The 25,905-nt window shown below is 41.4% G+C and overlaps 4 protein-coding genes across 5 annotated transcripts; all 4 read left to right on the plus strand.

The window, feature by feature from the left end:
• Positions 1-203: 203 nt before the first annotated feature.
• On the plus strand, positions 204-7,503 carry mfsd10 (major facilitator superfamily domain containing 10). 2 transcript variants are annotated; one of them, XM_071540651.1, is made up of 13 exons: positions 204-305; positions 1,123-1,301; positions 2,001-2,097; positions 2,252-2,355; positions 3,243-3,401; positions 3,662-3,850; positions 4,721-4,820; positions 4,940-5,051; positions 5,153-5,261; positions 5,379-5,469; positions 5,979-6,026; positions 6,140-6,229; positions 6,836-7,503. In XM_071540651.1, exons 2-13 carry the CDS (start codon positions 1,140-1,142, stop codon positions 6,937-6,939), a joined length of 1,365 nt encoding a protein of 454 aa, XP_071396752.1. In that variant the 5' UTR covers positions 204-305; positions 1,123-1,139; the 3' UTR covers positions 6,940-7,503. The 2 variants fall into 2 exon arrangements, with proteins under 2 accessions (XP_071396752.1, XP_071396754.1); XM_071540653.1 differs by having other exon boundaries at positions 241-305; positions 1,126-1,301.
• A 406-nt stretch (positions 7,504-7,909) lies between these two features.
• Positions 7,910-16,055, plus strand: secisbp2 (SECIS binding protein 2). Its single transcript, XM_071540654.1, has 18 exons — positions 7,910-8,047; positions 8,531-8,673; positions 8,808-8,979; positions 9,067-9,118; positions 9,334-9,548; positions 9,867-9,957; positions 10,046-10,170; positions 10,466-10,612; positions 10,701-10,790; positions 11,080-11,181; positions 11,320-11,452; positions 12,001-12,167; positions 12,293-12,422; positions 12,584-12,761; positions 12,970-13,190; positions 14,097-14,251; positions 14,444-14,639; positions 14,918-16,055. The coding sequence occupies exons 1-18, from the start codon at positions 8,021-8,023 to the stop codon at positions 15,043-15,045; spliced, it is 2,472 nt and encodes an 823-aa protein (XP_071396755.1). The 5' UTR covers positions 7,910-8,020; the 3' UTR covers positions 15,046-16,055.
• A 1,224-nt stretch (positions 16,056-17,279) lies between these two features.
• Positions 17,280-19,242, plus strand: LOC139662055 (zinc finger protein 664-like). The gene is made up of 2 exons (XM_071540646.1): positions 17,280-17,451; positions 17,905-19,242. Exons 1-2 carry the CDS (start codon positions 17,280-17,282, stop codon positions 19,041-19,043), a joined length of 1,311 nt encoding a protein of 436 aa, XP_071396747.1. The 3' UTR covers positions 19,044-19,242.
• Positions 19,243-22,426: 3,184 nt separating this feature from the next.
• LOC139662056 (zinc finger protein 664-like) lies at positions 22,427-24,725 on the plus strand. The gene is made up of 3 exons (XM_071540647.1): positions 22,427-22,598; positions 22,833-24,078; positions 24,591-24,725. The coding sequence occupies exons 1-2, from the start codon at positions 22,427-22,429 to the stop codon at positions 23,789-23,791; spliced, it is 1,131 nt and encodes a 376-aa protein (XP_071396748.1). The 3' UTR covers positions 23,792-24,078; positions 24,591-24,725.
• The last annotated feature ends 1,180 nt before the right edge of the window (positions 24,726-25,905 follow it).

The raw sequence follows: 25,905 nt of genomic DNA on the forward strand, positions 1-25,905 counted from the left end.
TTCTAAAAGAGGACAACACCAGCCAAAAAAAAAAAACGACTCTAGTTACAGGGTCAGTGTTATTACTTCTGACCAAAAGCCCCTTGAGCGCGCGACAAGTCGTGTACGACTGCCGTTCTCAGAAGTATGAGCTCACGAGGAGCACGTGAAGGCAGCATTTTCCTCTGTTTGCATACGACACATTCTTGTCATCCAAATGAAAGGGGACACCGCTTCCTGGTCTTAATAATGAACTGCTGAGAGAGAGGGAGCTACCTGAGTCAGTTGAGTACACAGTCTATTCGGAAGCTGTGATTTACGAACCTGTAAGTATACCGCACCAATAGTTTTAATGTTGTTTCTGTACGCAAGGTTGAAAATGTTGCTTGGACAGGAACGAAAAGGCGTGACCAGCACCAATACATGCAGCATGCATGTATTGGTCAGTCTCACCGGATCGATATGGTAAGATGGAGTGAATGTGAATGTGCACCTCTTAGACCAAAACGATCCGTTTTAGAAGTAGTCCTTATTTAAAAAATAAATAAATAAATAAACCATTTACACCTCAACAAATTCACTGTGAAGTCAGAGAGAGACTGGCGCAAACTTTGAGCTGAGCATTTACAGAAACTGTTTCCTCCTTCCTTGAGCAACATCTTCTTCCTTGTGTGATAACTTTGTCTTTCCTGATGACTTTCTGTAAGAAGTAATAAAAGGAAAGTGAGCATGGTTGATAAACTATGATGTGTTGCAACCTTACTGGCATGCAACTACTTTTGATTTGTTTACATAGTATCCCATTTGGTGGATGCATTCACCTTGCAGTACCACAGTGTACTTTTTTTTTGTTTTTTTTTAGCATGGGTGGGAATTGCACTTCTAACCCTGAAAGAGTTAGTGCCACTCTTTACCATCTGAGTAATACCCTGTTCATGTTAGTACCAGTTAATATTAATGTTAGTGTCCTTTACTCTTATTATCGTGGTGGTACTTCCTCAAGGGTTTACTTATTTCTATTCCTTAAGATGAGAAATAATGCCTGATTGGTGCTTTTAATGCATTGCAAATGTAATTTACTATAATTTAGTGGGCTGTTTTGAAATCTTCCTTTTTCTTCTAATGTGTTGTGCTTTTGAACAGAAGAGACACAGTATTCAATGGGAGGAATGTCGACTGTGAAGAAATCTCCAGAGGATGAGGGCTCCTACTCCTCAAGAGTCATCAACATTGTGTTTGTCGTCCTCCTGCTGGACCTGCTGGGGTTTACGCTGATCCTACCTCTCCTGCCTTCAATTCTGGACCACTATGCACAAACAGAGGTTAGATTTGTTGAGGAAATCAACATCAGTTGAGGTCTTTTATCTATTGCAGCATTAAAAATATATCCCTTACAATGTACAGTTCAAATCAGATTCCTCATCGTCGTCGCCAAACATGAGGGTGAGATCTGACATGTACTTGCTTTGTATGTTATGAAAATATCAGATATGCATTTGGTTGCACTGAAACAATTACAGCATCATTTGATTATAATGTGGCAGCAGCCTAGAAGTTAGGGAAATGGTCTTGTGACTAGCAGTTCACCGATTTGAATCCCCAGAATGGCTGGGAAAAATCTGGGAAATCAAATACCGCTGAGCAAGGCACTTAAACTCCAATTACTGCAGTGGAGCTGTTCAGTTGCCAACAGTAGAAACCGGTTCTACTGGGCAGCTTCCAGGTGTGAATGTGTGTAGCTGTATGAATGTGACACAGGGCAGTGCCAAACATTCCGTGGATAAATAAATGTAAAATAAAAATGGAAGCATTTTGAATCTGAGGGACAACTTGCACACAATTCGAAGCACCTTTTTTGAACAAGGGGAGCTTTGTGTGGATAATCTATTCCAGAAAATACCATTACTGAGTGATTTGATGGACTGTGTCTGCATGCTGACTCATGCTGAAGAGACTTCTTTACTTGTGTTTGTATTTTCCCTGCGTGATTTTGCCCTTTTCTGTGTTATCTCATTGGACAGGACATTACGTATCAGTCCCTGCAGAGCATTGTGGGCTGGTTTAGAGAGGCTGTTGGGATTCCTATGGAAAAAAAGTACAACAGTGTCCTGTTTGGAGGTAAACCATTTCTACTACATCTGATCCTGGATTAGTTGTCACATTCTATGCAGCTCAACTGAAATGGAGCATTCCCCAATTTGTGACATGATGATAAAGTAAACGTAGAAGAGCCCTCACTTTAATTTTTTGTGCTCCTCAATCTGTTTTTCAGGTCTGATCGGATCGCTCTTTTCTCTGCTGCAGTTCCTGTTTTCGCCTGTAACCGGGGCTGCGTCAGACCGCCATGGCAGACGGCCACTGCTCATTCTCACCACAGTGAGTGCAATGCCATAGGTATTTTATTGTGAATGTATTGCATTAGTGTGTTACATTATTTTTTATGACTATAGCATATGAATCTAATTGTTCTTCTACATGGGAATAGATTACCGAGAAGATCAAGTTAGTATAATAATACTGTAATGATTGTAAATAATTAGCACTGTATGCTGTGATTTAGTTGCTTTGTTAATCATACACTGCAAAAAATAAGGCACTTCAATTCAAAAAAATTGCCTGCCTTAAAATTGTGAGTTGATTGAAATAGTTCTGATAGTTAGGTCAAAGATTATGTTATAATGTAATTATATAATGATGTTATAATGTAATGTTGTTATAATGTAGTAAAACTAACTGAGTGAACTAAGACAATGAGTTCAATCATCAAATGTCTAGTCATGCTGATAAGTGTTTACAAGTTGAATGCATTAATCAATGAATCAATGAACTGCATTCCAGTTTTACTTATTCTTTCACTAGTGAGGAGGTTTTAGTGCAAGTTGCTCATGTATCACATGATTATTACACTGGCATTAAGTATGCAGCTGCAATACTACTTGCCATGTGTAATAGAGAATATCTGCTTAACCTTATTGAATTTCCAAAATCTGTAGATACTAAGTTTTATCATGTTGAATTCATGAGCTCATAATTATAAGTCATGAAGCTCATAACTGGCATTTATAAGTTGAAATTGACAAACACATCTATATACATTGTGTTAAGAGGTTGTTAATGAAGTTTTACTGTGTAGGGTCATTCACTTTCTGTCATCATACAAGCAAAAACTGGCCCAGTTCCTGTTGTGCTTGTGTAAGAAACCATGCAATGCTGGCCTCAGTGCTGGGGTTCATTCGGTTCTAATTAAGTGCCTTGTGTTCCAGTTAGGGCTGATGTCCTCCTATGCGGTCTGGGCCGTTTCCCGGAGCTTCAGCATGTTCCTTTTGTTTCGAGTAATCGGGGGCATTTGTAAGGGCAACGTCAGCCTCTGCACCGCCATTGTGGCCGACTTGCCTTCCCCGAACGCACGGAACCGTGGAATGGTAGGCACCGCCTTCTGTGGCCATAACAGGAAATGTAGCATTAATGGGATATTTTTAAGAAAGTGTAATGTGATTGGATGCATGCTCTGTCTGTTTGCTAAAGGCCCACATGTCACATCACCTTCTGCCACAGTTTTCTGCCTCTCTCCTCAGCTCCTATTTCTTTTCCTGTTATTTCTCCAACAAATAAATCAATCTAGGGTCACAGGAATAGGAAGTTTGTGTCACTGTTATTGTAAGTAAGTTATTGTTGTGTCCAGGCTATGATCGGGATTGCCTTCTCCTTGGGGTTTACTTTGGGACCGCTGATGGGTGCCTACTTTGCCATCAACTCCAGTGAGGGAGACGTCTTCTATCAAGCTCCGGCTCTGCTGGCCTTGGCCTTCAGTGCTGCTGATCTGCTCTTCATTTGGCTCATGCTGCCAGAGACTCTCACTAAGGACCACAAGGTCAGCTGTGGAAATACAAACTGTTAACACCACCTACTGCCTACAGAAATTAAATAGAGACTTATCTCTCCGAGGTTGAAATGCTGCAACTGAGACAGTGGTAAAGAGATAAGTAGAAGTAGAAATGGTTTCACCCAAGGGCATTAGTTTCTGTGCAGCTGTGCATTTTCTGAAAAAATAATATGACTGTTTGCTGAATCACTTGTATGCCGAATTTTCCAGTGGCTCCTAGTGATATGTAAATGGTAATAAATAAGGCAGCTGTAAGTTATTGGTTTTTTTTATGTAGTCTGGTGAGACGTTCTCTCCAAGAGAACAGGACATCGAGTAGCCTGCCAATTTTTAACTAAACCACTATGAATATCTTATGATAATACTTAAATCTGATAAAATGCACAGTCGCTTTAAGTCCCTTTCTGCCTTCTCCTTGCAGTGTCTTGGAGTCACAGCTCTACAAATCACTTTTGCACTAAATGCTCCACAACAATTGTTGTGAAAATGAGAGCGGGCATCTGAGAAGTCACAACAGCAGACTGGAGAAGTTGTAATCACTGAGTTATACTTGTACTAGAACAATATATTTAACTTCATGAACAAAATGTGAACAAATATCATATAACATGTTTGCAGCTGCTATTCACATTCTTTCAAATATTGAATGGCACATTTGTAAATCTTAAGCTGTGACTTCAAATTTAGAGCATGGTTATGTGAATATTTTCTGTTCTCAGGTGTTTTGCTACAATACTACCTTCCTAACCTATGTGGAGATCTGGCTTGAATGTTAGAGGAATGAGTGGGTGGGTGAGAGCAGGTACAGCGTTAGAGTTACCACGGATGTTTTGTTAAATTGTTCCTGCTTCCTCGTAGGTTTCCTCGGGGTTCGGGGACTCCAGCGACCTCCTGAACCCAGTCGCTCTGTTCCATTTCTCGGCTGTAACCAGGACAGAAGATCCACCCTCGAAAGAAAGTGAGAAGTACATTGTTTCTCTTTGAGGCAGATGCGCACACATTTGTACTCCCATTCACGTACTATGGATGAACTTTGCCATACCAGCAGAAAGTAGGAATTTCCCAATGTCTTGACAGGAATGCAGAAGCTTAAAGTGTTGGGCCTGGTTTATTTCACCTACCTGTTCCTGTTCTCTGGTCTGGAGTTCACGCTGAGTTTCCTGACTCATCAACGCTTCCAGTTTACAAGGTATGGACTCACAGATTAGGGTGTGCACTCTGTCAGCTATAGCATATTCACTATAGCAACACTGTAAATTTTACAAGCACAGTGTTTATTTCTCTCAACAGTATGCAGCAGGGGAAGATGTTCTTCTTTATAGGTATTATCATGGCTTCAATCCAAGGGGGGTACGCTCGCAGAATCAAACCTGGGCACCATATCAAAGCAGTTCGTATGGTAGGAGAAACTTCTTCTTACATGACACAGGGTGTACAATAAAATACTGAGACATGAGTCACATGACATACCACTGCACAAATGTCCTTTTGATTCACGCTTGTTTCTTGCTTTCAGGCCATCATAGCACTGATTCCAGCATTTCTTCTCATTGGGCTATCATGGAATTTAAAGATGCTTTACATGGGCTTGGTGTTATACTCTTTTGGTAAGTCATTTCTGCACTCCGTTAGTGCGTGAGTAGCAGCAGGCTCATTTCATGTCATGTCAAGTCAAGTTAAACCTTTATTTTCCGGGGGAATTTCATTTGCAGAAAGGGTTAAAACATATTAATGACATAAGTCAAGATACACAACAGGTGATGAGATCGATGAAAAAGGAAAAATTCTCCACAGGAGGAGCATGCCACTATGTAGCCTCATTTTAATTATAATACCAAATTGCAGAACAAATTATACAAAGTGTGCAAATCACATATTCAGTACAGTTTCAACTGTGGGATATGAACAACCTCTGATAGTATACTGCCTGAGTAGACTTATTAAGAGCCAAAGGGATCAATAAGTCCCAGATCTCTTAGTTTTCATATGTGATAAGGTGCGAAAAGATAAAATAAACCTTGAATGATGGGTCTTTGCAGCAGAAAATAGTAATAGGTTACAGCAAAGAATAATAGCTGTGTTTGATTTTTTTCAATTATTTTCCCCTTTATTACAGCTGCAGCAATCGTAGTTCCATGCCTGTCAACACTTGTTTCTGATCATGGTAAGCCTCTTCTACATTTTCATTACACACTCATGGAAATTCACGAACCATTTGTTTACATCACGCACACACTATAGATGATTATGCAGTCTTATGAACTCCTCTCCCTCCAGGCTCAGCCAATCAGAAGGGCACAGTGATGGGGATCCTGCGCAGCCTGGGCGCCCTGGCCAGAGCACTGGGGCCTGTTGTGGCTTCCTCTGGTAAGGACGCTGCCCTGCTAAGGCAAAACACAGTAATGAGTGGGAAACTGAAGTTTTTTTTCACTGCCCAGCCAAATGATAAATGATAAAAACATAATATTTGAAAATGTGGTGATTTGTTCATCACAGGTTGTTCTTTATCCTCTCCTCTCCACTTCTGACCTATCACAAAAGCACAAAAATGTTAAAACTTTTCAATCTAAATTGAAGTTACTGCCTTTTTGCTTTTGCAGGACTTCATAGGTATCCTATGTTCTTAAAAGTAAGGAGGCAGGGTCCAAAATTAACATGCGCCAATTACCAAATGCTGGTAAAATTTGTCTTTGGCGGATAAATTAATAAGGGTCACCACCCACACTGGCCTATACATGAAATGGCATTGAAAATTAGTATGATGACATATTTCAATGAATAAACTATATAAAATATTTTGGCCAGTGAAAATAGTTTTTGGCATGTAATGTTTTTTTAGTTTACCAGCCCTTGGCAGTTGAGACAAAAAGTAAATTTTGGACACTGTAGGTAGGCTAGGTTTTTAAATGTCTTTGCTAGTGTGGTCTTTTCTTAATTTTGCGATGTCCCATAACAGCTGTGTTTCCTTCACAGTTTACTGGATCGCTGGAGCAGAGACCTGTTTCATCCTCAGCTCAGCCTCTTTCATCGTACCTCTGGCTTTACTGACCACAGCAAGGAGGCTGAAGGAGGAGTGAGCGGCACAAATGAACAAAGACTTGAAAAGAGCCCAACCAAGGGTTTTTTCATAAGAGGCACTGACTGCAGAGACATGCTGGTGTTTGTACAGCTCCATTGAAAGTTATGATGTTTACATCTGCTTGGAAAGCAAGCACTGAATTATTACTTTGTCACTGACAAATAAAGGGGAGATGTATGCATTCTGTGCTCTTTGCCAGACAAATGATGGGAGAGGATAGGCTAATTCACATGCCGAAATAGGCATGCTGAGGGATTGGTGGAAGTGAACTTATTTTATTAGAGAAAAATGACTGGGCAGAATGTCTTTTATATGCACATGTAGACCTATGCACTTTAATTCTAGGACTGCGTGTATGTGTATTTTTTTTTTATTTTTTGTCCTTTGTTCTGAATCATCCTTCTACTTGTGGAATATGGTTATCATAAATTTATACTGCAGTATTTTATCAATCACTCAGATTTTGTACTTTAACACAAAATAGTATTTCAACTCCCATTCAAAATGTTGATATAGTCTATTTTCTTGTAAATGTTTGTGTTTTGCTATGAAAGGTTTGAATACAAACAATTTGTTTAAGAATCTGTTTCTGTGAATGAATACTTACTTTATGAATACTTACCTTGTTACTTCAAACATACAACATACAAATAGATATTCAAGATTTCATAAATCTTACTTAATATCATAAAGTCACCCTGTGTTGGTTACTTGTTGGTTTACTTGGTTACTATTGGTTGCTAATATTAATGAATTCATAAAAAATAAAAATAATATTAAAACAAAAAAAAATAATATTGGTCACAATATTTTGCAAGAGTCACATTTACACTGCCAGGCCAGACGGTGGCGCTATCATTTTTCTCCACTGCAAGTTGCACACAGAATGTAAACATCAGCTGTTTCAAAGCTAGGCAGGTTCACGTTGCTGTGAAGCCCTACAGGTAGTTTGGCTTGTTTAGCTAACACACTGTTGGCGTAGATACATGTTGTACTATACTAGCGGATGCTAAGTTGAGCAATCTGACAATGCACGGAAGCCCGAGTGAACAAGTGGATAGTTATGAAATTTTAGCTGTATGATCGAAAAACTGAAGATGGACAAGGTAGCTAACGATAACGTTACGGTTGTTTTGTAGGGTGAGCTAATGTAACGTTAGCTGATTACAATCCTAGCAAGCTAACGCTAACCTTCTAGCTAACGTTAGCGCTAGCTGTGGGTAACATGTAGGATTTGGATTCAACATTAACTCAACTGGTTAAGCAAAGCGTAATTGTGTCAAAGCTTGCTAACGATAGCTGGTTTCTTGAGCAGAGTCGCTAGCCGTCAGCTGCGTTTTTATTTAACACTTGAACTTTTGACAGTTTAGCTACCTGCCTTGGTTACAAACGGTAGCCAAAAGTTACGACTAACGTTAGCAAGATGTTCGTCTGTGCAAGACAAATGTAACGTTGTAGCTGCACTAGAATCAAAAATATAACGCTAATTGGAGCAACACATGACTTCTGTTGAACTTAGACAAAAACATGATTGATAAAGGTTGCACTCCAGCAAGCTGTTCATAAAAGACTATCTTTATTTTACCCAGGAAAGCAAACTGTCATCTGCTGTCCGGCCTTTTGTCCCTAAATACCGGAGTGGAGAGAGGATGGATCCTCAGCAGCCACCCAGAGCCTCATCCCCTCCTCTGAGATTGCCAAATCCCTACATCCCTGAACAAAGGTCAAGAGGGTAGGAACATATTCACAGGATTGCTTTTTTTGTCTTGGTCAGAACAATCTGAAATGAATTGCTTTCAGTCTCAGGCATTAATGTTTATTATGCAGCCTCGCGTGCGTAGTAATGAACACTTAATCTCTTCCCAGGAATCGGGCAGGTCTGAGTTCAAGGCAGAGCCCGTCAGCTACCGATGGAGTGCCAGCAGGCAGAGGAGCAGACACGCCAAGCAAACATGGCTATAGTAACAGCCGTCGTGCCAGAGGGACCACTGATGCTTACCCACACAGAGACAGGTCCATACGGGATCCACAAGCAAAGGTTGGTTCCAGTTTGAGCCCCAGAAAAGTAGGAAAACCAGACTTTGGTCACGAAATTAGTAACATTGTCTTTCATGCATTTCCACAGACATCGAAGTACAACGGTAACTCTCATCAATCATTGGATGTACCGAAAAGAGGTAATTATCACACACTCCAGTCAAATGGAGACTATTGGATTACATTTTCCAGAATGATCCCTGGCACCTGATTGCACAGATACTATTTTCCTAAATTTGACTTTCTCAGTTGAACACCCTCTTTGATTTACCTCACTTCAGTCAATGAAAAGTACTTGCTAGAACACATAAAGCTAATGGTAATGCCATACGTTTTGCTTGTCATTCATCTACAGGTTTGAGAGGCAGCAGATCAGCCCCAAGCTCTGCAGGAAGGTCGAAACCAGCACAGACCGACTTGGTCACATTTGAAGTGAAGATGGCCGATTTCCCCGAGTTAGCTCTCGTTTCACCGGGCAAACCAGCCGCTCCCGTTCATCAGAAAGTGTGCTGGGGGCCGACTCCGTCAACCCCGAGTCCTCAAATTCAGAAACCAGTGTCTGCCTGCAAGGTGGGGTAGCTGAAATGTCAGATGTAGTCAAATACTGAGGATGTTAGCTTATATTACATTACATTATATTATGTCATTTAGCAGACACTTTTGTCCAAAGCGACTTACAATAAGTGCATTTTGTCAACAGTAGTGAAACCAACTGTGCACCACAGTCTTCATCAGCTAAGCCTTTTAATATGAATAAGTATTATTTTTATTTATTTATTTATTTTTAAAGAAGATAGGTTAGTTCAAGAGGGGTCCAGGTGTAACCTGAAGAGCAGAGACAGAGTTATTCTCGTGACCGTGGTGCTAATATAATATTTCCATGAGTAGACACTGCCTGCCAGAAGAGGATCCCCAACAAACCCTCACCCCCGTCAAAGTGCCAGTGATGGTAATCCTGTCCCATCTGCCGTCCCAGCAGGTAGGGTGAAACTTCCTGTAATTAGTACATACCTTAAGGGAATACATTTATACTTTTGGATCATGACGATGGAGTTTGATGTGAACAGGTCAGCCAACTGCGGCTCTATCACAGACTGGTAGCTCTGGTCCGGTACTCACTTCCTGGGCTAATGTCGCCTCTCAGCCTCCAAAGAAACCGCTCCCAAAAGAGAAGACAATCACCAGCACCCAGGTATGATGTGTGCCCTTAGACTGCTGTCAGCTGCATCTCCATCCCCACATATCTGTGATTTAGACTCTCAAGGTGGCACTTTGGGTTTTAGTTACTCTTTACATTACATATGATTTCACAGTGGGAAGTAACCATAAGCCAAATGCTGGTAAATTCTGTGTGCGGCTGGTAAAATACAAATGTGTCTGGTAAACTTCCTGGGCTTCCTAACCCTGGCCTTATGATTAAAAAAAATGGTTTCCTTCCCTCTGGTTTTAACATTGTATTTTGCATGTTCCATGTTGCCTCTTGTCAGAAGGAGGAAATGTGTGGACAGCAGGAAGAGGGAGCCTCAGAGAAGAAAAAACGGAGGAAAAAAAAGAAGAAACCTAAAGGCGCCGGTGAAGATGTAGAAGCCGAGTCAGAAGAGCCGGCGATTCATCAGGAGCCTCCAAAGTTTGAAGTAAATCAAATATGCTCTTTGTAGTTGGATTATTCAAATTCAGAACCACTGAATGAAGGTGGTTTTGATTGGGTTCTTGTCTTCCTAGGATGAAGAGGAGTTCCCAGACTTGGCTCTTGCTTTAACTGGGACAGACCGATTGATAACCAGCAGCAATACAGCAAAGCTATGCAGCGAGGTACAGAGCATCCGTTATTTCTCCATCCAGTTTCTTCACAGATAAACAATTGTTCTGATTTTTGTAGCGTTGTCCAAAAATGCAATGCGTATTACAATTAAAATACACTACAAAAACACAACATTTGGCAGTATTTGCCCTGTAGTTGGCATTGCGCCCTGATGTCCTGTGAAGGTATGGATGGATGGAAAGTGAAAAGATGCATTTCAACCTCAGGGATCAATAGAGTGTCACCAAAATATATTTGCCAATGAACAGTTTATGAATAATATGTTGCATTTTTTCATAGGAGAGCCAAAGAGAAGGCATTCAGTCTCAGTCTGGTGACCAGAACAAAGACAAAGCACCTGCAGGAAAAACTCTGCCCATCGAGACAGCAAAGAAGGGACAGGTTTGCATTTTTACCCTCATATGTTCAAATGGATCGACTTTTGAAGCTATGCTGAGATTTCTCTATCCGGAGAAATCGACGGACTTTGAGCCTGCTTAGCCTGATTATGTAATCCTGTTCTTGGTCTCTGATCTCTAGAAAGCTGAGAAGGTCTCTGGGAAGAAGAGCAAGGTTCCTGTCCAGCTGGACATTGGCAACATGTTGGCCGTCCTAGAAAAGAAGCAACAATCTCAGAAAGCCAAGCAGGACGCCAAGCCAGTCATCCTCTCAGGTAAAGAACAACAGGCATCTTGGCGACTGTCTCCACTGGGCGTCTCTTTTTTTAGCCAGCAACGCTAGACAGATGTTTGAGGGAGGCACTGTTTGTGGCTCTTGTTGTGGTTAGGCAACTAATGAAGACTTTTTGAAGTGTGAAGTCAGAATCTTTTAATTTCTAGGACTCAATGCTTTGGACACTGATGACATACTAATCTCTCAGCGCTGTTGGGAACACATTACAGCGCAGCCTTTCCACTGAAAATAATAAGGGGGAAAAAAGCGATTGCTGTGAAGAGAACTTCCTTCCGCAGCCTCATAACCCCCCCGCCCACTGCTACATAAACTCATTTAGACATTTTTCCTCAGGTCAGGTTCGCACTAAAGCTTTTTTTAATCTATGATTTACTCCTGTAGCTGCACCAAATGTTTATGTTGTGAATGTGAAAATCTTACAATACTGTTTAGTGCAGATTTTGCCTCGATACAGATTGTAAAAAGTATATTTTGGACAAACACACTTACATAAAAACCTACTGATCTTCATTTATTATTTCTTTGTAGTTGGTGGAGCATTACCTGTCAGCCAAAAGCAACCATCAGTCCAGAAGAAGCCTCCCTGGCAGCAGGATAAGATTGCACATAACCCCCTCGACTCTACCAGCCCCTTGGTGAAGAAGGGCAAGCAGAGGGAGGTGCCCAAAGCCAAGAAACCCACTCCCCTTAAGAGGGTGAGTCCACTTAATAATGGCTTTACTTTTACTCTGCAACAAATACAGATGTACTGCATTGTGTGAGTAACATCGTTCAGGGTTACAATTCTGTCATTAGTGGTTTATTTCTGGCCGATCCTCAGGTCATTCTGAAAGAAAGGGAGGAGAGGAAACAGAACCGTTTGCTGGAGGAGAGAGGGCTGGTCCCTGGAATAGAGTCCAAACCTGCTGATGACACGGCAGCAGAAGAACAATGTGACACCATTGCTGCAGGTCTGGTCTAACTTGTTAAACCTCAAACCAAACTTATGTCATGCACAGTAATCGCCAGCTGTTAGCAATCAATGGAAATTCACAGTTGTCAGCAATTGTCAGTTTTACAAATGAAGACAACCTTTGATCCGGGCTAAATATTTGTGCTTATGCAACTTCAGATGAGATCGTCAGCCCTACAGTGGGGCTTGAGGATCAGCCAATGGACCATGAGACAAGCCAAACGGAAAGAGAGGGAGATGAAGACAGGGACAACGAGGAGGCTGGAGAGCAACAAAGCACCCAGGCACTGCCTTGCCCCACCAATAGACCCAAAATCCACAGCAGAAAGTTCAGAGAGTAAGACTCAACATAAAAAAAAAAACATTATGCCCTTCACTGCATAACTAATCACAAGTTGTAACACTTGCTGGCTATGTGTGTACATTTACTTTCTGCAGGTGAGAAACAAGAAAACGGTTCATCTCACAAAATAAAAAAATCCATCTCGTCTGCCTTCTTTATCTCAACTAAATGTCTTTGCATTGTATTTCTCCGTATGTGCCAGTTACTGCAGCCAGGTGCTGAGCAAAGACGTGGACGAGTGTGTGACGGCTCTGCTGAAAGAGCTGGTTCGTTTCCAGGACCGCCTGTACCAGAAGGACCCCATGAAGGCCCGCATGAAGAGACGGCTTGTGATGGGCCTCCGAGAGGTCCTGAAGCACCTCAAACTCAGGAAGGTCAAGTGCGTCGTCATCTCACCCAACTGTGAGCGCATCCAGTCCAAAGGTACCGTCCCCTTTTCTAAGCCCGTTGTTTGTCATGCAGCGTGCATGACGACATAGGTAGTTTTCAGGAACTCATTTTATGGAAATACAGGTTTATCCTAGTTTTCTCATCTTTTCAATGGTTGTTTATCATTGTCTGCCGTAGCCTAAAGCTTCCAGTAGAAATCTTGAATCCTGCTTTAGAAATTCTCTCCTTACCTTTGAGTGTATTTACTTGCGCACTGAATAACATCTCAGTTAATGGTTTATTCAGTATAAGCATCCTGCTCATGACATGGATATCCCAGTATACATATATACATGTCTCTGTGTCCCTAAAGTTGGCAAAAACCCAATTAATTGGGTTTCTCAGAATCAGAACAAGAGCTTATTTGGGTGGTTATAGACAAGATTTGATGTTTTTTTTAATTATTATTACTATTATCTAAGTAAAGTTGACTGACCAAAGAAAGGAGAAGCCGCACACTGTCAACAGAATCAAACAGATTTAGAATTCCAATCTACTTCCTGGTGTGAATGATGACACCTACATACAGGTTTTAATGAATGCTCTGATTGGTTGACAGTATGCATTGTTAATGAGGTGCCTCATAGTCTGTCAGACAATCGCCAGCTAGCTACTTGACAAACTATCCAAAATGTCTGTGCCTCCATTGTTGCTAAGCGCGAAGTTCCAACACTGGATTTTTGTTCCCCAAAGATAAAAATATTGGCTGCAGCGGAGGCACAATCATAGGGAAGGTTTGGCTCTTTCAGTCCTACAAGCTTTGTACCATCTAGCCGTCTATAACAATCATTGTGTTAGAAAGCAACATCAAACTTTTCCTGACTGAGTTGAAATGATTGCACTGGATCTTTAATAATGTGATGCTGGTGTTGATGTAAACGCTCTCGCTGTCTTCCCCAGGTGGTCTGGACGAGGCCCTGCACACCATCATCGACACGTGTCGGGAGCAGGGAGTGCCATTCGTCTTTGCCCTCTCCAGGAAGGCTTTGGGCCGCTGTGTCAACAAGGCAGTGCCTGTCAGCCTGGTGGGCATCTTCAACTATGATGGCGCACAGGTCAGGTTCATGTGCTGTAAACAACTCAATGTCGGTACATACTAATGGCTGACAGACAGTTGTTCTAACAGAGATTCATTTTGAAATGCTCCATATTTCTTGCTGGAGCATTAGTATATTATCTTCCGTAAACTAAAAAATTATGTGTGACCACGTAAGATACCATCAGTATTTTGTCTTTTCTTGCCACAGGACTATTATCATAAGATGATTGAGTTGTCGTCGGAGGCCCGGAGAGCCTATGAGGTGATGGTGGAAAACCTGGAGCTGACAGGCCAGGCTGAGGAGCAGGAGGAGGACCTGCAGGAGCAGCAGTTCAGCAGTCTGAGCCTGGCTCAGGAGCCTGAGCCAGGGCCCGACACCATGCAGCCAGAAGAGCCAGAATACAGTAAGTTACTGCTCAGACCACCTGCCTTGGAAGAGTGGTCATGTTGTTGAGTTCAGATTGGACTTAAACAAATATACACTGAGTGGACAAAACTTTGGGGCGACATGCTGTTTGTATTAATTAGACTGACCAGGTGAGTTCAGGTGAAAGCTGTCATTCTTCATTGCTTTCACCAATTAAATCCACTTGACTCATGATGGAGATAAAGGTGAGCAGACCTGATTTGTATATACAAATCAAGTAATCAATCTATTTGTTTTCTCTATCTCCTGTTCCAGTAAAAGTTTGGAAGAAAATGTTGGAGAAGGAATGCAACCACAAATTTCTGGACTTTGAGGAGCAGTTGAGCTCCCTGTGCTTGGCCAGTGAATGTACAGAACAGACCGACGAAGACGAAAGGAGTTGACAGTGGCGAAGCCTTCTGTGCCTAAATGAACCCACTCGTGCTGATCACCAGCCTAGAAGGAAATACTTGACATGTCAGCATACTATAGCATGGACTTATCATAAATGTGTAAAAAGAGCAATTCAAGGTGCTCTACCTCAGTGGTTCTCAACCTGGGGGGTCAGGATACACATTTTCATGTTTGTAATGTTTATGATGAATTATGAATTCCTTTTTTGTGAATTATTTGCAGCTTCTAGGCTTCTTCCACTAATTATGTAAAATGGCTTGAAAAGTGAATGTAAAAGTGGGCATTTGTTGTCAGAGTTCACCCCCCTGCCCGTTTACACTTGCAACAAGCAGTCGTGAGTAGGCCGAACAAAAGGTTGAGAACCACTGACTTACTGGGACCAAACCAATCAGAGTAAGACTGACATAACAAAACATGCACTTCACTGCATACCTAATCACAGAAGAGAAGATCCCATAATATGAATATCAACCCTGATGTCTGTGAACACGCCTGGAGGATGTGGAGGGTGATGTACCGGATGTGCCTAGAATATCAACTAGATATACAAAGAATTATCCGTGATCATGTGAGATTTAGGAAATTTCAGCGACTTTCGCCCTGGAGTTCAATTGTGTTGCCTCTTGCATAGAAATGGCAGTACTGGTGGTGAAACATCCATATGCAGTCTGTTATCAGCCTGTCCATCATGCACTTGTTTTTTCACCGCGTTTGCATTGGAAATCAAACTCTTTTTGATGACATCACTCAAAACATCCTATCTAACCACTAAGTTTTGACAATCTGATTGCACTAAATAGAAGAGCCAATGTCTTGATTTGTGCTTTTGTGCTAGACTACCACGAAGTCATACTTTGTAATTTAACCTAATTGACTCTGACTTGATGTGCATAAGGTACTATCAAATTGTGATCACTTATAGCTGATTTGGAAGTGATGAGAACTACATTTGGCAATGGAAACGAAATAATTGCTCTGAACATGTAAATTCATTGTCAAACCATTAAAATGTCTTACAAATTCAGATGCTTTTGAAATGGTTAATTTATTTTCACATTTTGTTTATTGTAGCTGCAGACTACAGTAAGCAACATCTTTCATGAGAAAAATATTTGTTCCACGGTTAATAAATATAAAATATACCACAGCCAATGCATATTTACCCTTCTAGATTTTTCACACTGCCCTTTTTCTTGTCCTTAACCTGAGGCTCAACATAACCCTGGGTTAAAAAATGTCCACTGTGTAAAATACTATTCAAGACCAGATACAGTACTAAAATAATTTACAAGATAAAAAGAAATCACATTCTAAAATACTTTGTCCGCTATCGTCAGTTTTGTTTGAAACAAATACTGAATCAAAAGCTGTCAACTGTTAACATACATATTTGAATTCTACCTTTGGTAAGTTACTACAGGCCCTGAGTGAAAAATAGGAGCAGAAACATTTGGAGGTAAACGGTGTAACCTCCCTTTACATTAAAAGTTTCATTCCAAAATGAATTATCCACTATTTGAAAAACAATGCAAACAAAATGATTGTTAGCAACAAAGTAAAACTCACAATTCAATTAAGTTATTAGCCATCTCCATATGGAATGTCATGTGCCACAGGAATGAATAGGCTGGTACAGTGATTAATTATCAGTAATTAAAAGATAAATAAGTAAAACTATAAATGGCCTATTTTATAAAACAATTAAATGGACAAATAAATGACAATGTATAAATCGATTTGGAAAATGCTATTTAAAAAGACATTTAAAAGTTGCCTTTCATTCCTGTTTTCCTTTCCACAATTCATTTTGGACCATGCTTTATTGCTTTATGTATTTATTTTTTTACAGGTTGGGGGACCTCTTGCCCCAAGGGGCATCTTTCCCCATGTTACCCTACATAACGGTCAAAGTGCTTGTTTTCTCCACGGACCTGCACCTAGGGGTGCGAGGTCTGGATTTAAGAGCAACGCGTAATACTCATAATAAACTGTGAGAGGCAGCAATACGCCAACGGGCGTTTAGCCTGCCGGAAAGAAGAAGAAGAAGAAGAACTTACGCTTTTATTCTGAACAAATAGGACCGGAAGTCTGTTCTTCGTCTGACTGGAGGAACAGAGACCATGCGAGGCGAGCAAGCTATTTCAGTTAGCTGAATGAGTTTGTTTAAACTTCGCTGCTGCTTGCAAAGTTAAAATATCTCTTCGAGTCGTCTACTTCAGTGGAAATGTCTACAGTCCAGTGTTTGAGGACGTTCGTCAACGAGCGACTAACTGCGGCTGCTGAGGAAATATTAGGAGTGTTTGAAAAAACTATAGTAGTGTACGAGGAAGAGATCGACCGTCAGCGCAGGCTGCTGGATATGGTTTTGAAGCCTGAGATAAAGCTGCACAGAACAGGTGGGTAAAATGTTCTTAGTGAAACAAAGGGGGGATCTGTCACCCATTTTATATTATTATACAGTGGTTCCACCGTAAAAAGTAGCCAGGAGTAGCTGGGAGCTTCAGCTATAGTAATAAGTAGTAGTAGAGTAAAGGCAATATACCAAAACCTGTGAGATTATATCCAATGTTTTATACAAAGTATGAACTTGTATGTCACCCAGAAGTCACTCTGAAGGGCCGCCGACGTCATCGGCGTGGTAGCATAGCTGTTGCTCCGAGCTTTATTGGAACTTTTATGGTGGCGTGGCAGCTTCGGGGCAGCCCGATTTGAATTAATTGAGAAACTGGCTGCAATTCTGTTGTTGGCTGGTGAGCCGCCGTGCTGTTGACTCTGATGCCATCCAAATACTTACAGTATAGGCTTATTTGTTTGACCAAGTGTCCCTTCCTTTGTCCTCCCCCCTTCAGACCCCCCACAGCCATCTGTCGTTAAGGAGGAGGTTCTCCTTGACCAGCAGCACTGTAACCAGCAGAGGAACTTCAGTCTGGGTCAAGAGGACCCAGAGCCTCCACAGATTAAAGAGGACCAGGAGGAACTCTGTACCAGTCAGGAGGGAGAGCAGCCTTTACTGCAGGAGGAGGCTGATATCTTTACGTTGACTCCTGCTTGTGATGGAAGTGACCACAGTGAACATCAGTCTCTGCATTCAGATCCTTACCAAACTCAGAGTGTAGCAGAGAAAGAGGCTCTAGCCAACATCTCATCTGAATCTGACAGAGAGGGCTCTGCAGTATCAGAACCAGACAGTGACCGCCAGCTCCTCTCTCACAACTGTCATGTAGCTGAGAGCCAAGGTTACAAAACATCCAGCAATGCAGGATCAACTAGCAGTACTGAGCCTAAACCAAACAAGAAACCCCACAAGTGCAATAGTTGCAGTAAAGGTTTTCCTACCTTGTCACACTTAAATATTCACGCAAGAACCCACACTGGTGAAAGGCCTTTCAGATGTGACACTTGTGAGAAAACTTTTAGCCAGAAATCCACCTTGAAAACTCACATGAGAACCCACACAGGGGAAAAGCCTTTCAGATGTGGAATTTGCGGAAAAAGATTCAGCTGTCATGGGAACCATGACCAGCATGTTAAAATCCACACAGGTGAGAAGCCGCATGCTTGCAACACCTGTGGGAAAAGATTCAGACGTGGTGCAGACTTGAATAAGCACATGAGAGTCCACACAGGCGAGAAACCTCACAGCTGTGTCCACTGCGGGACGAGCTTTTCTGAAAGTTCAACTCTCACGAAGCATCTCCGAGTGCATACAGGGGAGAAACCTTATAAATGTCTTTTGTGCGGGAAAAGTTTTGCTCTCAGCTCAGCTTTGAAATTTCACACCAGAACCCACACAGGGGAAAAGCCACATAAGTGCAACACTTGTGGGAAAGCTTTCACTCTAAGCCAAAACCTGAAAGTACACATGAGGAGCCATACAGGGGAGACACCATACAGATGCAGTGTCTGTGGAGAAGGGTTCACCACCAGCTCAAACATGAAGAAGCACAAGACTGTCCATACTAGAGTTAAACAGAGTACCAATGTTTAAAAAGTGTCACTGTACTTGATATGAGAAACCGGACTGAACTAGAGTTTTTCCAGAACCGTTACACTTGTATAGTGTTCCACGCCATATTTAAAGGTCCCATATCATGGAAAACAGGATTTCCCTTGCCTCTTTGATTATAAAGGAGTTGGATGTGCTATCTAAACATTGTGGAAGTGTCAAAACGCACAGACGGCAAGTATATCCACACAATCCATATTAGAAAACTGAGCCTCTAAACGATCCATTTGCACTTGCAACTTTGTGGCGTCACAACGGATTTTTTTGTGAGAAATAATAGGCTAACAAAGTGTTTTGGGTTTTTTTCAAAGCAGTTGAGCGGTTGTCACTGTTTATTAACCGGAGAGTTTTCCCTACCTGTCTGCTGCTCTGTGTCTGTGGTGTCTCAGTTTCACTCTTGAAACAGTCAATCAGAACAGAGGGTCGTTAATATTAATGAGCCTTAAAGACACAGCAACAGAAACAGCCTGTTCTTGGCAAGGCTCAGAGAAATGCTAGAAAATAAACGTGTAAAAATGGATTGAGAGTGTTTTTGGTACATGACACCACACAAACAGCTTTTAATCGACCTCAAAACATAAAATACAACACTGGAAAGTGTAGAAGATGGGACCTTTAAACATTGGAAACCTGACCAAAAATACTCATAGCCCCATAAATACATTGGTTCAATTAGTTTTTGACAGCTACAAATCTCTGCGCTGGCCTTTATTAACATGGTGTTAATGGCTATTTTCCCTGATGCATACTGCTGAGTTTAACATGTTTTTTAACAGTGGCTCAGAAACAAAACTGCTGAATGTGGGATTGTCATGTTGGAAGTATTTGGCCATTCAAATGTTTGTAGAAACTTTTGTTGCAATCTTCTTCAAGGCCAGAGATGATTCAAATCTGAATTAATTAACAAGAGTGCAGTTTTAAAATTGTAATTAAAATTCAATGAGAATACCATAAAGATTATTGTAACTTGAGCTGCACCTACAGTAGAAGCCATTGTAGAAGTCCTCCTCCATGCATTTACCTTGCATGAAAACTACAGACAGTGTTCTCTTGGATGTTAGAGAATCAGATTTTAAAATTGTCCTCTGTTGTAACTGTAAACTGTACTGTCTCTGAACCAACTACCAGACCATTCCTCATAACCTCTGATGCTGAATAGAGGGCAAAACAGGATTTTTTTCTCCAAACAATCTATAATGCATAAACAAGCTATAAATCATAATGCACAGCCTGGTACAGTGTGACTTATTTTGCGACTGGTTAACAGCTAACAAAAGGCAAAAGACTGTTTGAGAGCTTGTGAGTACACAACAGTAAATAATCAAAGTGCAAGTGTTAGGCTGGTTAATGTCAGTTGTGGAGTGAATATTAATGGCATGGAGAATTAGCAAACAAGATAAAAAGTCATTTTTTTTATTTCATTGTGACTTCAACTTGAATAAAATTCACACTGAAAAACTTTATTACACACGAATTGCCTTAACATAGATTTGCCTCAACCATAAAGTTTTGCTCCACATGGCGGTAAATAATTGTGTGCTCCGTTCTCATGGCTGTGGCATTTTGCTACTAGAATGAGAGAACAGGGGAAGTTATGCCAAAGTCCCTCGACACCAGGCTCTCCAGGTGCTCCAACAGGAGCTGGACACACAACAGACACCGCTACAAACCTAGTACACATCAATGTCAGGTTTAAAGTCTTGTGACATGCAACATGGTTGTTGTTCTCTTGGAGCCAGTGCTATAGGACACTGAAAGACATAAATATGTATGAATGACTTCGGGTTGTGCATCAGCATGTCCTAAGGGAGACTGGTGTTGGTCATTTTCTCTGACACAAAATGGCTAACATGTTGTGGTTTAGAAAGAAAACTAGTATGAATGGGATTACTGTCATGTTAGAACTAATGGATTTTTAAAAAAGTTGCAGTTTCAGCCTTCAGGACTGGACATTATTAAAATGCAAATTTGCCAAGTTTGAATAAACTTATGAATGGTGATCACTTCTGGCACTGAAAAGATTGTTTTTCCAAACAATTCCTGTTTGGCAGGAAGCCAAATCAGATTAGTAGTTTTGCAAGTGTGAAATAAATTGTGGGACTTCTGCAACGGCTACATGTGGACATTTGAACTTTAAAACATTTTTCATCAAGGACAGGTTACAGTAAATCACACTCTGTAATGAAGCAGGACATTACCAATTGTGCCACTGAGCTTCACCAAGCTAACCTCTTAGTTTTTCTTCATACGTTTGATGAGCAGCAACATTACTTTGGAGTAAATCATAATACACAAAATCTTCGAGAAATATTTGTTTCACAGCCAGTAGGCCTACATTAAATGAATCTTGGTTGAATAACACAGTGGTGACACTAAAATTTCAAAGACCTCAGGAACTTTGTTGACCAGTGGAGTATAGGTAAATTTGTTAGAAATGACAGAGACTGGGTTATGTTAGGGAGAGGTTTTTTTTCCACCGTGTTGACTGATAGAAAGGCGAGGGCTAGGATCCCCAGCATTGACCTGTCAGTGGGAGGGTCCCGGGCCGCTAGCCTCGCTCTGTCTTCTTATGTAGATATTATAAAGGGAAGCGTTAGTCTAGAACAGGAGTGTCAAAACAGGTGTCATGGAGAAACATTTAGGCCCAACCGGTTTAAGAAGCACCAGCTCCATCAGGAAAATTGGTGAAACTGTGAGTTGGTGATATTGCCTGTTATTGTAAAATCCCACTGGGGAAGCATAGTCGTAGATTTCACCAAGAAAAGAGAGAATAGTAACAGCATAGTATCAGATGTTGTATGAGAAGGAGCTAGCAGTACCTTGCATTGCATGGCAGAGGTGTAGGTATTACGTTCCGTTATAAACGTTATTATCAGTGTCCCAGCTTTTTAAAACAAACTGATGGCAGCAATTGTGGTATTTTCACTTGTTTGTAGGCTACTCCAAAGCGGTTTGGTGTGAGCCTGAACATCTTCATTCATAGTGAAAACTGAAAGTGTATAATGTATGAGTTAGAGCGAAAGTTAATTCTGTAATTACATAATGTATATAACCAAAAATGACAAATGTTTAAATGTAGAGGGAAACTTTCAACAAAATGATTAGAACAGTTGTCACCAGAGGAGAATATTATATAGATTGTATAGTTGCATTTTGTTGCTTTATTATTATTATTATGAGTTTTATTTGTCAATATTTGAGTTTTGTGGATTTGTATAAATTGCGCTTTTATTCTGAAGAAATCAGACCGGAGGTCCTATTCTTGTTTTGGTTTGCGGAACACAGGAATTGTTAGCTTAGCTGAAAGAGTTGGTTTAGCCTTAGCTGTGTTGCTTGTACAGTGTCTCATGTCTACTGCAGTGGAAATGTCTACAGTCCAGAGTTTGAGGACGCTCGTCAACGAGCGACTAACTGCGGCTGCTGAGGAAATATTAGGAGTGTTTGAAAAAACTATAGTAGTGTACGAGGAAGAGATCGACCGTCAGCGCAGGCTGCTGGATATCATATTGAATCCCGAGATAAAGCTACACAGAACAGGTTTGTAAAACCATACTGTTGTTTTTACAATACTCTAAGTGAAACAGTTACGAACATCGATCACCCATCATATACTACTGTACAATGGTTTGGCTGGTGAACCGCCAAAACCGGGATTGACTCTTGACTCTAAAATCCTAATAGTTGAAATAGCCTACAGGTTAATATTTATTTGATCATGCGTACCTTCCTACCACTATAATAAGAGTATTTACTTTGTCCTTCCCCCTTCAGACCCCCCACAGCCATCTGTCGTTAAGGAGGAGGTTCTCCTTGACCAGCAGCACTGTAACCAGCAGAGGAACTTCAGTCTGGGTCAAGAGGATCCAGAGCCTCCACAGATTAAAGAGGAACAGGAGGAACTCTGTACCAGTCAGGAGGGAGAGCAGCCTGATATCTTTAAGTTGACTCCTGCTTGTGATGGAAGTGACCACAGTGAACATCAGTCTCTGCATTCAGATCCTTACCAAACTCAGAGTGTAGCAGAGAAAGAGCCTCTAGCCAACATCTCATCTGAATCTGACAGAGAGGGCTCTGCAGTATCAGAACCAGACAGTGACCGCCAGCTCCTCTCTCACAACTGTCATGTAGCTGAGAGCCGAGGTTACAAAACATCCAGCTGTGGGAACGCAGGATCAACTAGGAGTACTGAGCCGAAACCAAACAAGAAACCCCACAAGTGCGGCATTTGTAGTAAAGAGTTTCCTTGCTTGGCAAACTTAAAAGTTCACATGAGATCCCACACTGGTGAAAGGCCTTTCAGATGTGACACTTGTGGGAAAACTTTCACCCAGAAGTTTGACTTGAAAAATCACATGAGAACTCACACTGGGGAAAACCCTTTCAGATGCAGAGTTTGTGGAAAAGGATTCAGCCGTCAGTGGAACCTCGACCTGCATGTTAGAATCCACACAGGCGAGAAGCCGCATGCTTGCAACACCTGTGGGAAAAGATTCAGCTGCGGCACGGAGTTAACAAAGCACACCAGAACCCACACAGGGGAAAAGCCGTATAAGTGCAACACTTGCGGGAAAGCTTTCACTCAAAGCCACGCCCTGAAAGTACACATGATGACCCACACAGGGGAGAGGCCATACAGGTGCAGTTTCTGTGAAGAAGGGTTCACCAGCAGCTCCAACCTGAAGAGGCACATGACTGTCCATACTAGAGTTGCGCAGAGTACCAGTGCTTAAAAAGTGTCACAGTTCACAAATTTGTTTATTTACACACAGATTATGTTTGCCTTAATCTATCAGAAACTCATGCTCCATGTCATGACCATGCTGTTTTGCTACTAGCATGAGCGAACAGGCGAAGTTAAGCGTCAGCATGTCCGAAGGGAGACACTCACATGAAACCACGAGACCTGGGGCCTCTCTCATGAAGCAGGATTAATGGGTTAGCGAGCTAACTTTGTGCTTAATCCTGGCTTTTTCGTCTCACGACGGGGACTCACTTTCAAGCGGCGTCCATCGCCATGGTAAGTGATGTTTATAAACAAGTTCAATCAGGAAGACCGCGTAAAACCACCCACCTCTCTAGTTTCATTCATGCTTTCTCTTTACCCAATCAGAGTTGGTATATATATATATATCTAGATCTGGTTTACTCAGTTCTGTATATGCATAGTTGTCTACATACTGCAGATTGCACAGGCAGTTTGTTTCTTTCTTTCTTACCCAGTCTCTGCCAGGACTGTTTTTTTTATCTTTGTTTAGATTGCAAATTGCACAGGCACTTTCTTTCTTTCCCAGTCTCTACCAGGACTGGTTTTTATCTTTGTTTATTCCTATCTGTTTTTAGTCTCTTCTCATGCTTTTTCAGAATTTTTATTTGTACCTTCCTATAGTGTACACATTGGAAGCTACTGTACACCAGAATTTCCTTCGGGATCAATAAAGTATTTATCTATCTATCTATTTATCTGAACACTTTCCCTCTTTTTCCAGAGAACCAATCAGAGTTAGCCATCACTTTCCCTCTCTTTTTCAGAGAGCCAATCGTCTAAGTGGCCAGGAGTATAAACACGTCACTATGTTATCGTGGTACTCACAGAAGTATGCTGTATGCTGCTGTCATTCCAATTGCTGTGCTTACCTTCACCCCTCCTCCATCCCCCCCACCACCAACATCAAGGCTCCAGAAGAACTCCCCGGGGGGGGGGGGCTTCAGACTTCCTACATCCATCCACAGATGTACCAACTTCATGAATGGGAGGAGTTTCACTTGGTTTCACCATGGAGCTTACACCAAAGTTTCCGAATAAAGTTTTCATATGAGCATTCAACCTAGTCTCTCCTGATTGAACTTAGGCTACAAACCTAACCTGCTCTGGAGCAGGTTGTGTTCAGACTATTGGGTCCAAATGTATAAAATGCTTCACCAGCCGAGTCTCTGGAGAAATGGCATCACCATTTCGAGTGGATCCTGTGGACTTGGATGCACAGATAGTAAGAAGGTCTCCTGGAGCCCCTTTGCTTTCCTGATGATTTACAAGATTATCAATTTAATAAATGTTGGTAGCTTTCCAGGCCATTTTCCCACTCTGACTATAAAAGACGGCTTCTATCAAATAGCTTCCATTAGTTGACTAGTTATCGATTAATATGAAATTTGCTTTTGCAAATTAAGTGCACTGATATTCTTATAGGATCCCTAAGAGAGATTGATACAATAAACTGCACCCATTTTCCCATCAGTGCAGCCCTGGGAGAACATGAGTGAGCAGAAAATCTTTTCACCTCAATGTGATGATACAATATTTTATCAATGAAAAGTACTAATAAGCATACGGTATACTTGTGCATTTACCTTTTCCTCCAGTAATCCTCTCCAGCCTCAGCAGCAGATAGTGTTACATTTTGCTGTTGCAGTGTTTTGTACTGCTCATATTAATCTGAGGGGTGCAGGAATTCACGTTAAAAGGATTATTGAGCATGGGTGAGAGAGCACAGATCAGGGTACTGTTAGCTTTCTTAAGGGATACAGGGTTTTTTATAGGATATGATGGATAAGCAGGGATAGGGCGCTAGGGTGGTTGACGTGGATAGGGATTTTATAGTAGGACTAGGTTGTAAAGCATGAGGATAAAATTTAGTTTAGTGTGTGTGTGTGTGTGTGTGTGTGTGTGTGTGTGTGTGTGTGTGTGTGTGTGTGTGTGTGTGTGTGTGTGTTTTGAAGGGATTGAGATTGTAAATCTATTGTCTGATCCACACTCCGGAGCAGAAGGTGGCGGTACTGCACCAATACGCTGGATGCCAACCGCCGTAAAACAAGGAGGAGGAGAAGAAGAAGAAGAAGAAGAAGG

The sequence above is a fragment of the Centroberyx affinis genome, unplaced genomic scaffold, assembly GCF_046629955.1.
Source record: "Centroberyx affinis isolate AG114_WGS23_722 - 3 ecotype Tasmania unplaced genomic scaffold, CSIRO-AGI_Caff_v1 ptg003704l_1, whole genome shotgun sequence".
NCBI lineage: Eukaryota > Metazoa > Chordata > Actinopteri > Beryciformes > Berycidae > Centroberyx > Centroberyx affinis.